This window comes from Colius striatus, chromosome 2 (genome assembly GCF_028858725.1).
Source record: "Colius striatus isolate bColStr4 chromosome 2, bColStr4.1.hap1, whole genome shotgun sequence".
Lineage (NCBI taxonomy): Eukaryota > Metazoa > Chordata > Aves > Coliiformes > Coliidae > Colius > Colius striatus.
In genome coordinates this window covers 106,056,798-106,069,159 of record NC_084760.1, presented here as the reverse complement: position 1 = coordinate 106,069,159, position 12,362 = coordinate 106,056,798, and the positions used below count along the sequence as shown (strand labels likewise).

The 12,362-nt window shown below is 44.1% G+C and overlaps 1 protein-coding gene across 1 annotated transcript in view; it reads right to left on the bottom strand.

Annotated features, from left to right (window-relative positions):
- The window catches only part of AKAP12 (A-kinase anchoring protein 12), a 31,462-nt gene extending 19,470 nt beyond the window's left edge, over positions 1-11,992 (bottom strand). The window contains exons 1-2 of the mRNA XM_061988982.1: positions 11,626-11,992; positions 1,854-2,040 (exon numbers count right to left, since the gene is read on the bottom strand). Of these exons, the coding sequence (XP_061844966.1) occupies positions 1,854-2,040; positions 11,626-11,745 (307 nt within the window). The 5' untranslated portion in view covers positions 11,746-11,992. The remainder of the gene's footprint in view (positions 1-1,853; positions 2,041-11,625) is intronic.
- Positions 11,993-12,362: the final 370 nt, after the last annotated feature.

Genomic DNA, 12,362 nt, shown 5'->3' with positions numbered 1-12,362 from the left:
TGAAATAGAGAATGAGTGAGGAATGTGAATAAGTGTAGAGCTAAAATGATATACTCCTCTATGTGAAGAGATTTCTCTGCATTAAGCATTTAAGAGATTCCCATCTTTATTCATGTGCCTGAAGACATGTGGACGAAGCTTTCTAAGGTCCAGAGAAGTGGATATAACCAGTTGTGAATATGTGTATGTAGTATTTATCTGAAGAACTATCTTTTCAATGCTTGACCAGACAGATTTTGTCTCTGTAGATGATGTAATTTTCAGCTATTGTTACCACAAAATACATACTGCACTGCCTTCATAAAGGGCTTTTTTACTCGAGAGCAAACCCTTAGAATTGTTCTCCCTTTCATATAAATGATACTACCATGGAGGCTTGGTTCCACTTGCAACAGTAAAATAACCAACCCCCCCAAAAAAGAAACATCAAGCAGCCACAGGAGAGATGATTATCAATGAAAGCAAAGACCTTTCAGGCACATATAACTATTTGCATTCAAAGGGAGCTTCTCACCTCATCTTCATTACATATCCTGGGAACACAATTTCCATACAATTGAAACTACAATCCGGAATTATTCCACAAGAATTACAATCTTTGACTATTAATTTTAAATCCGTGCCTTTTTAAAGGTTGCCTATGTTACTTGATTCAGAAGCTGAATACCAACATGAAATTTTCTGACTCTCAGATCGTTGGTTATGTTCTCTTCACGACTGTTTGATGAGTATCCTCTCTCCATCCCTGTCTACTTTAAGAGTAAAACTTTGAAGAGCAGCAGTGTTTATGATTAGCCTCTACCAACGTGATTAAAAAGAACACAAAAGCTTGGCACAAAACATGGCAACCATCTACTGGGATACTGCCATCACAGCAAGTAATTTGAAGTCATGGCAAAGAATTGCTTTTACTAGAATTCCCAAAGCCCCAAAGTAACCAAGAGCTACACAAATGCCTTAAGCTGTTCTGCAGGCTGACACTGTGAGGAATGTGCTCCATCATACTCTTTCCCCTTTCCTCCCCTGCTCTCTCACACCAGCATCAGCTGCCTACTCTGGCTGAAAACTATTCCTCCCTCTTGCTACCTTTGCCAACAAGGTTGGCGTGTAGCAGGACTGGGGAAGCAGATTTTGGGCTGTGAAAGGGAACAGAGGGAAGGAGAAAGCAACAAGAGACTAATGAGGACAGGAGAGGTGAGTTGCTAATTTACTCAGGAGAAAGAGACATGCATCTCTGACTGTGCAGCAAGGCAAGAAAGACTCCCAGGGCAGAACAGACAGCAGTGCCTATGACAAGAAAGGTTTTGTGGTCAAAATGCAATTCTGATTTAAAGCAGTAGGAAAAGTAACTTTAGTCAAGCTAGAGCCAACGGATCAGCAGCCTGTGCCTTCCTGTGGGCTCAACATGGTTTATTACCATTAATATCACTAATGAACAAACATACATGGATTTCTGTCCTATGAAGGAAAAGACAGGCCTATGCAAAAGAAACTCTTAACATAAGAAGTAGAAAGAGAGCTGTTCCATCAGGTGATTAGTCAAGAGATTTGCAGCTGGCCAGCAAAGGCAGCTCAGGGTGCAGTGAGAGCAGAGAAATACCTCTAAGAGGGAATGAATAGCATTGCCCACCACCTACACAGCTTCAATTCACAACCCATTCCTATCATCTGACCTCTGCTGTAGAGAAAAATGTGTCCCAACAAAACAATGCCCTACAAGAAGCACTTGAGCAACCACAAGATTACTTGAGTAATCAACTACCTGCTCACTAGGAGTAGGCTAGTTGAGCCCCATTTTGACTTCATTTAGCACCCAGGCCTCTATGATCCACTGGACACAGGTTTTTACTCACCATTTGTTCCAGCAGCCTCTGCTTGCTCTCCAGATGGTTCTTGGAGGGGTGAAGCCACCACTGGCTGCTGCCCATCCGGCTCTTGAGGTGCTGTAACAGCTCCTGGCTGCTCTGGCTCCTGTGGCAGGGCATCATGCTCCAAATTGTCTTCATTAATACCAGGTACTGGTAAACTTGCATCTACAACCTGCATGGTCAAATATTGGTTGAAGGACAGTGGAGAAGGAGAAAGAGGAGAGGGAAAAAAAAAAAAGACAAGAAACATCAATATTAGGCCAGGTTTATTTTCCCATAGAATACTGTTCTTTCATTTTGCATATATAGATGAAAGTATTTTAGGAAATAAATACTTCTGTGCTTCTGTGGAGTATTCCTGCTTTTCAAAATTATTAAGTTTAATAAAAATTTCTGCAAGAAAAAAAAAAACCAAAAACCAACTACCATATAATCTGGGACTATTTATTTTACTGTTCTCCTACATGAAATATGTGGAAGAAGCAAGTATTGCAGACAATGGCCTATAGCTTTGTGTAGAAGTTGGCTTCTAGTATGAAGGAAAACTCCAAGATATGTAAATCTAGCTGATAGATATTTTTTATTCTTCAAAATGTCTGGCATGACTGCTCAGATATATCGCAGAATCACAGAATCTTAAGGGCTAGAAGGGACCTCAGAAGATCATTTGGTCCAACTCCTCTGCCAGAGCAGGATCTCCTAGAGCAGGTCACACAGGAACTCATCCAGGCATGAATCCTGTCTACACAGCAGCCTTTGGTAATACTCCTCTGCTGATGTGCTTGTCTTATCATCATAAACAATACAAGTAGAAAGAAACTGAACTATTCAGGACAGAAAGCAGAATATATCTTCATTTTAAATACATTTACATATTATTTCAGATACATAAATATATATAAATCCCATGAAGAAACTCATTGAAATTGGGATTAAAACTATCATTCTGGGGCCTCAGTTTTCAGGAAGAAAATAACCTTATGTGGGGGGAAAAAAGCTTGGCAAGTCTTTGGGACTATAATATGCTATAATATTCAAAATGTTTTTTTCTAAATTTGCTAATATGTGTAAAAGAAAAATACCTCTTTTTCATTTGATACATATTGACTATTTTCAGAATTTCTATTGCCTTGCCATACAACAAGGAATATACTTTTTCAAAGGCATATTTTATTTAATAAGTATGAAATATGTTGTGAATTATTTAATTAACTAGCTTCCCAACCAATTGTATTACCTTCCAACAGAAGCCATTTCAACCAATTAACCACATCTTACATCTCTATTCCTGAAGCACAGGTTTAAAGTTCCTCTGGTAGAACAGCAAACCTTAATTACACATCATTGTCTTATTACTCAGCTGTACTCCCAAAATACTGCCATTGAAGCCCTGTTAATTAAGTGAAGGAACCACAGATAACTCCCATCTTTCAGTGTAATGTAACATCCAAACACTTGAAGCACCAAACTGGGATCAGAAAGATGCCACATTCCTAACAATTCTCTTCCAAAACCCACTAAAACCTTCTGAATGGGGAGATCCATTTATTTATTTTTATTAGCAACGGGTTGGCTGCAATGGAATTTCAAATCAACATACAAAGTGCTGGGCAAACTGCTTTCTTATCAGCCAACCCTCTTTTCACATACCGAACCTCTGCTTCCACGGGCACCAAAGTGGGATTTTGGGTTCCAAATTTTCAGTTCAGAAGCCCTTAATTAAGCCAAATTGTTTCCACCTGGTGTTGCTGCACTCCTCAAAGCTGCCTTTCACAGCCACATAATCCACCTCACAAAAAAGGACCCCGTTTGGCTCTACTGCCAATACCACAGATGGAATAATTTGGCTTCAGAGTTTTCACATGCTGAGACCAGATATTAAATAGAAGAAATACGGAATGGCTCAACACTCAGATTACATTCCCACTTCTCACATCATCCTTCTCATAAATCTAAAACACAGGAACTCAGGAAGAATAAAAATGCCACACCACTGAACAAAAGCATGTAAATTCTGGGAAATTCTTCTGCAGTTGCACACAGCATTAACTGAATGGTAGTAACAAATAAGACACAGAAAATAACAACCTCTTACAGGGCTTTGGGATTCTTCAGTACAAATTTATTGAAGGACAATTTATTTTTAAATAGTAAATCTTACTCAGCCATTCCTGTAAGACATCTACTACGCCTTCAAACACAGAAACAACCTTATCTTTACTGGCTCTAAGAGCACTTGGCTATCTCAAGATAAATCTATGGGTAGGTATTTCAAGATGACACCCTCAGAATTAGCACCAACAACAATTATTTGAAGTCACAAGAACAGCAACAGCACTGAATATCTTAACATTCCTCATTTTACTCAAAGATTTCCTCGCCTGCCTTTTCAAACCTCCTCATATCAGTAAACTGTTTTAAAGCTAGAGGCATACTTATAGACACAGACATACATAACTTCTACCATCTGCCTAATATGGACCCCTGGACTCTGAAGGAATTGGGTACCCCAATGCAGTACAACTTGTCTCTTTAAAATTGAAATCCTGAATGTTATGACAATGTATTAACTATGCTAACACTTGATATTCCCCTAGCTCTGAATTTTTTTCTACAGTCGTGACGTACTTGGCAAAACAGCGATTACATATCATCCCAAAGATTTGTGATCAAAATTCAGAAGTCACTGGATTTTGCAGATAACCCTTCGGATCTATAAAACGCTGTGATACCTTCCAAGTACGAGGAACAGAATTCAATGTAAAACATGACTAGATGTAGGACTATAAGCAGTTTTTACTGCCAGCTGGTATAATCATAATCCTCACTCACTCACTCTGTACATAAAATCAGTTTTGAAAGCAGGACCCATCAGTCACAACTGAGTAAAAAAGTAAATACATGAAAAACCTCAGCATTTTTAAATTTGACCACACCTGCAGCATAACCCTACCCTGCAAGGGAACAGGGACTTTTTTACACCAGTCTCTTGGGAAAGAGTTTGATGTGATTCTTGGCCACAGGAAGGCAAATCAAGCGTTCTGCTTCAAATAATTGAATAATCAAGACTAATAAACCAATAGTATTTTCCTCACAAATTAAAAGGCATGCAAAGGAGAATAAAATATGCACCTTGGGAGGGGGTTGTAACATGAAGGGAGACACCACAATGTCAATAGATTTAAAGAAGGAAAAAAAAATGCACAAGTTTTCCATTCTGAGAAAAGTTGCTCAGTCTCTTTATGAGGGTCAGTGCAGTCTGTCCCACTGAATTAGTCCCCAAAAGAAACTAATTTCAATTTTTGCCCACATTAACTGCTTCATTTCTCTGAAGGGATCTAAACTGCAGTTTGGTCCAATTATGTCTAATTTACCGAGTTGTGCTCTTAATTCCACTGAGAACTGCTGTAAAGCTTAGACAAAGTCAAAGTTTAGAGAGATGGGCGAAAACCTTAAAGACAAAATTAATGGTATTAAGAATCCTGGTTATTCAGCTCTGTGTATTTATCTTGAGGTAATAAGACATTACAGTTAGCAGGTTTATCAACATTTTCTGTGGCACACATTCATTGCTCTCCTTTGATTATTAATTAATTTATGAATGTGTTGTCTCATAAATGCAGGAGAAAACAAAGAGAATTAAACTGGTTATCCACTTCACTGACCCTTCAGCTTCTTCATTCCCAAAACAAAGGGCCATCACTGAAAGAACACTTCAGCTTTTGTCATGCCACTACTGTATGTCATGCATGTGTTTTTGAAAGACTTCTCTCACATCCACCATAAAGGTGGAAGGAAAGAGCACACATACAGCAAACAAGACTAAAATGCATGGTGCTTGTTGCCCACGTCAGTCTAACCAAGAGCAGCCTGTGTTGCTGTTGCTCCATTTTGCATACAGTGTTAGGTCCAACTGTTAGATCCCATTAAATGCATACAAAATCTAACATGTATAAAGGAAACTAACACAAAGAATTACATGATGTGGATGGATAGCAGGTTCCTGATCTCTCACTATACGTTAGCACATGCCTCATTCATGCGCTACTCTGGAGGAGCTGGTAGCACTCAGCTTCTTCCCCCACCAGCAATCACCACCATTCCCAACATTCCTTGTACCAGACCCAAACCATTCCAGGGATTCCTCACACCAGGCCCAAAGGAACCAGAGTTAATTTTGCCTCATTCTGTTAATCCTACCACACTGATTCTACGTTAGATTACTAAAATAGCCAGATCCAGCTGTCTGAACAACTGAGCAAACTAACATAATGGCCTTTAATATTTTTCTTGAAGTTTGATTTTGAGAAAGCCTGCAGCACTGTTGGTCTGCTTGGGAGGTTTGCTCTTAACACACATTGCTTCATTTAAAAGATCTTCAAACACCAACATTTGGGGGGGGGGGAAAAGAATTGAGGTCATTGCAACTCTCTGTTCACAGTAGTTTATCTTGCGCATTAGCTAAAGCATTAGAGGTTCATGGGGCATGGTAGATTACAGGTGGAGAAAGTATAAGGCACTCACTCTATAAAGGAACATAACAATGTACTTTGAGTACCTTATCTCTGAGTAACATCTCCTGTAGACAAAACCAAGAGGCTTCTCCTTATTTTTCTTTCCCTCAGATGTTATCCTCTTCTATCCTAGCTCTCAGACTGACTGTTGTAACATCTCCTTATTGATGACTACCTTCAAAATCAACATAGCTGAAATAAACCCGATAATTTTTGCTCCCAAATAACTTCTGTGATCTCTTTTTGGAACCTGTGAAGGAAGCATTGCCCCCAACCTGTCATTCTGGTTCATACCTTAAGTCTGATTCAACCTGAGCTCCTTCCCAGGTTTCACATCTTTCAGCTCTTTCTTCACAGCAGTCCTCGGACACCACAGTACAACTCATTCAGAGCCTTCACATAGTACAATCCATCCAGATGCTAAGGGTTGGTTAGAACAAGCCCGAGCACAAAGCAAGCTACTATCCTTTCAGTAACTACCACTAGGGCTTGTATTTCCAACCAGAAGGACTTTCAAAGACCTGACACTCTTCTTTGCATCTTTTAGCCTCTATCACATCAAACACAAGCTAATTGCCTCGGCTTTCAAAGTGCCCCAACACTTCTGCTACCACCTCCTTCTTATCTCCTACATGATTAGGGGGTTATTTCACGCTTTTTGTGGATCCTTGACACCAATTTCCATTGTGCATTTTTTTCAATTAAGCATTTTTATGCTTTCTCCCTTGTCACCCCATAGGCATGTGCAGACCTTACCACCAAACTACATCCCTTCCCAGTCAGAAGGAAATCAGAATCCGTTGGACCAGGAAAGCCCTTGCAAACTCATCATTCAGACCAAATGCCTCAAACAGAGGCTCTTAAGAGAGGCAGCCTAGGGACTTCCCTCTGGTACTTGATTAAGCTCAGTTTAACTGTCCCTAGTGTAGTATTTTTGGGCCAACCCAGCTCCCTCATCAGAACACAGTTGTTTAAATAGCAGATGTAAGTCTGTCCCAGCTGTTATTTGTCAGGCACTCAGACAATAAGACACTCTGACATCTCAGCTGGTAACCTCTTTAGAAGAGACAGTTCCAAATATTTACTGTCTAGTAGACACTTGCTCTCATTACAACGCAGGTAGCATAATCAAGTTACTACTCAGAAACGGGAACCATCCCGAAAACACCATTTTAGCAACTCACTGCTCTTGAGTGGGGGCCCTTGCATGCGAGCAAGCCAGGAATTCACCACACGACATTTTCAAGCCATCAATTCCCATAAAAAATTAGCCCTGCCAAACCAAGATTTTGCTGCAAGAATAGCTGATTAGCATGCCAGTATTTTTCCAGATTCTCTATAAGTTTCCCTATGATGTTTCAGGCAGCTGTTCCAACACAGCTCTGCTCCCTCAGCAGGGCTTGCAAAATGAAACCTGTATTAAAACCGGTACTTTGAGCTTCTAAATCAAATCAAAGTGGTGGAGGGGTCACAACTGCTTTAGCTGAGAAGTTGGTAGGATGACACAGCTCTCCTTGTCTTGCCCACACAGCTCATATATGCTTTCCACCTCATGGGACCTCACAGTGAACCACTGCAAGGGGCAGGGTGCTGGCATCTTTTTCTCTCTCTCCCTGATACTCAGAATCCAAGTGGAAGTTGAGCAGGAGGTGTGTCACCACTGTGAACAGAGAGGGAGCTCGCAAGATGGAGATGCCCAAACCAATCTAGCCATGTGCTGCTACCAACGGCAGTGTCACCTGGCTCCTCATCCAGTCCCCATCACGAGGTTCTGCCTGCTCCCCTTCACCTGCTACTCCTGCTGTTCAAGTCCCAGAAGTCAGCATATTTTGCTAAATCAGCAGGGAATGACCTTGCCAAAGAAGCTGAACATCTTTTTTGGGGGTTAGCTTCTTGAACAAGCTCACTCAGTGACAGAAGCAGCAAAGGTAAAGCTGTAGGTGTCCTGGGAAGATGGCACCTGGAGCACAGGACTCATCCCATTAGCCACCTCAAAGCCTTTGTCAGTTCAGGACACCTGAGGTTTATCTAGTCTCATCTGTGAGACTGAAAAGAGCTTGTTCCTGCCTCTAGTGTTATTATTATTGAAATCTGTTAACTCTTTCTCAGGTCAAGCTTTAGACTTCTGTGCTGCTCAGGCCAGTCTGAGAGGGAGGTTTCATAAGCAGACAAGGCCTACCAGGCTCAATGCCACCAGCAGGGAAAAGTCTTTCATTTCCCTCTTGCCTGGCTGCAGATGCTTGCCTTGCTCTGGGTCTCACTTGGGCATCATAGGAGTCAAATGAACTCACTAATACATCCAGTAACTGGCCTAGGAAAAAAACCAAAACAGTAAATCCACTGTTTCCTGAGGGGTTACTGAGTTTAAACAGCTTATGAAAAGGTAAGGCAAGGATCAGACAAGGTGCAAGGTGGGACTGCATCATCTGATGCAAGACAGGGAAGAGGATTAGAGGAGGAAGAAAAAGGAGTAAGAAGAGAGGACTGCTGCTCAAACAGCAAGGAGATAACTCCTTCAGACAGATCAATCTCCTGCAAGACCACACCCTCGATTTCAACAGGTCTTTGGGTGTTGATTCACAAATCCAATTGATTCAGTTCAAGTGTGTGAATGGATTAGTATCTCCAGGATCTGTCACACTCCCCTGCAGTGGAAGCTTCACCCAGTGGGGCAGCTATAAAAGATAACAAGCTGCTCCTCCACTGCCCAAGTTTAAGCTTTGTTTGCTACTGTAGAAAAAAATCCCAAAACAAAACAGTTTCAAGACCCAGTAACATGCTGGGAAAGAAACTATGGAGCTGCTTTACCTGTAATTCACCAGCAACTTGTGAAAGGATAGAGGGGAACAGCTGAGGTCCTAGTCCACTGAGCCTACAATTAACCTACAGTGCTTACAAGTCAACACCCAAAGGCTCCTAAGTATCTCTCACAGTGTAGACCAAGTGCTTTACCCTGTCTCTCACATTTTTAGGCTATGGGAGTGGGAAACACTGCAACATAGACTCCAGTAACTAGACCTAGTAACTAGGACACCTCAAAAGGTTGTATCTGGCCAAAGAGTCACATGTGACTAGCAAAACTGCTTAGGACCGTAAATTTCGCCCGTTCTAGAAGGCAAGGCAAAGAAGTTTTTCCATCCTGTACAAAATACGACTATGTCATGAAAGAAACTTGATTAAGTATTTCAAGGAATTTCAAGTGATAAAAAAGCACAACTGCTGTGAGATTTTATAACCTGTATTAGACTAGTTGCCTAGACAATTTATGTGTGATTGACTTGCCAAGGCTCACTCAAGTTGAATTCCATTAAAGTAGGTTTTTTTAAGTTTTTTTTCTAAAAGAAGGGGTTGTGATAAGTGTTTTAATTTGGAAAGTACAAGAAAGAAAACCATCCTTCAGATTGTCCCCATTGTACCTTCTGCAAACAAATTAGCTTTTTGATAGATTTCTCCAGGGGCATTGCTGGATCTGGTAATATTCAAATTCAAAGGGCTAAAAGGAATAACGGTGAAAAATTGTGTCACAAATCTGCATGAAGTTATTGTAGTAAGAACAGACTAAATGAGATACCAAAAAAAAAAAGTATGACCAAACTTCATTAAAACTTGGGTTTTTTTTTTCTTTTTATTTAATGTAACATAAGTGTTTTAATGTAAAAGAGCTGTTTTAGAACAGTAGTAATATAAACTCTTACAGCAGTGAAATGATAAAAGAACTTTCCCATCTTTAAGCGGTTCTACTTATTTAAGGTAAAAATCTATTAGAAAACATTTTTTCCTAAAGTGCAGAAGGCATTAAACTATATTAATAATAATCATCTATATTTGAGAGCAGTATTAATGGTATTCTCTTTTTTGGTGGTATCTTAGTTCCCATACCTGGATAAACACGGCTATGAATGATATGTCCCTTCTTCAAAGTGACATTATCTTCATTTTAAAACAAACAATCACAGTAGCCAAACCCTTGCCCTTCTATAAATTCACATGTGTCTAAATTTCAGCATCTGAATTCCAAATTTGCCCAACAAATATTTTGTTAACCAATACCAATCCCTAAAGCTTATTTGGTTAAACAGAAAATTTAAATAAATCTCAGTTAATTTAAATTTCATTCTCAGTGTGGTTTTCAAACCTGTCAAAACACGCACAAGGAGGTCTAGTGGCTGCCAGGAACTATGGGAAATTCAACTTGAAAGTTAAATCTGAACCACAAGGTCAAAGAAACAAAGTCATAACCAGTTCTCAAGCTCTAACACACCCACGCACCAGCCAGAGAAACTTCTGAGTATCCCCACTCTGAGGAGCCTGAAGAAGGGGATCTCGGTATAACAAACTCATGCCTGACCCCAAAGCAACGCTATGTAAACACGTAGATGCATGTAACCTCCCTTTCAGTCCCAGAATCCCCCTAAACGCGCCTATTCCAGAGGGATAAATGGGTTCATTCATAATCTATTTTTAAACACCAGACATGATTTAAAAGAATTTCTTTCAATTCTTCAACGTCTTCATTAAAAATAACACATGCCTAGAGCTCCGTTACTCCCTACTAGAGAGAGTTAGCGAGCCACTCCCCTATCCCCCCGCTCCTTTCCCTATGCGGTCTCACTACACCGGCGAGCATAAAAGCCATGGCTACAGCCCACGCCGCGGCTACCGCCACCCGCTTCCCCCCCGCCCGCGGCGGTGGGGCTACGGCTCAGGTGAGCCTGATGCTGGGGGAGGGAGGAATAGGGTGGGATGGGGCGGAGAGAAGGAACGCATAGGGGCTGGCGTCCAACTGAAGAAACTGCAAGCCCGAGGGGCTGGTGGCGGCCCCCACCAGCATCCGCGCGAAGGGCGGGAGAGGATGGCGGGCGGGGTGGGGGGGAGGAGAAGGCTGCGGAGAGCAGCGGGAGCCCCGGGTACCGCTGCGCGCCGGCCGCAGGACCGCAGTCAGGAGGTTTCTTGGCGCAGACCCCGCGGGCGGGTGCGGCCCTTCCCCCCCCCCCCCCCCCCCCGCCCCTCCCGCCCTGGGGCCGCACACAAAAGCGGCGGCGTCCCCAGGGCCACCCGCGCCCCCCGCCCCACCGCCCGTAGGAGTTTTGTGCCTGCGGCACCGGGCACAGCGCAGCCCCGGCGGGCCGCGGCAGGTGCCCGTCGCTGCGGCGGGAAAGTTTCCCCGGGCCGGCGGTGCGGCGGGAGCTGCCGCCCCACGCCTTTCCCCCGCTCCCGCCCGGCTCCCCGCCGCCTCTCCTTACCTTGGCGGGCTCTGCCGCTTCTTCTACCGGCAGCTGCTCTGGGGGGCTAGGGGGGTGCTCGGTGGTGGCTCCGGCCCCGTCCGGCGGGGCAGGCGGCTCGGTGGAGCTGCCGGCACCCATGGCGCTGCCCCGCGGCCGTGCGGAGCCGCGGGCGGGGGCTGGCGAGGGGCGGAGGGCGGCGGCGGCGCAGCCAGGAATGAAGGAGCCCGGCTCTCCGCAAACTCCTTCAGGGAGTGAGAGGAGGGGAAGAGAGGAAAGAAAGGGGGGGGGGGGGGGGGAAAGGCGAGCAAGAGCCAGCGAGGAAAATCACCTCCTCCCCTGGTCCCCCCGCCCGTCTGCCTCTTGCTCCATCACATGAGCAGAGCCCCGGACACGCCTTGCAGCATCACATCGGGATGATATGGAGCGGCCAAGGGGGGCAGAGCTCTGCCCGCGGCCGCTCCCCTCGCGGGCACCGGCGTGGTGGGCTCGCCGCCCGGCCCTCCGCGGCAGCACCGCGGCGCTGACTCAGCGTTTCAGCCCCTTCCCCGCCCTCACCGGGGCCGGGACGAACCGCCACCCGCCAGCACCCTCGGGGGGCAGCGCCCCGCTCCCGGCCGCGCTGCCAGGCACTCCCCTCGGGGCTTCAGTCGGCTCTTGACCCGGGGCAGGGCTCGGCGCCGGGACCCAGAGCCATCGGGGCTTGCAGACCTCTGCCATGCAAGCTGTAGGCTTGCAGACCTCAGCCATGCTGGGCC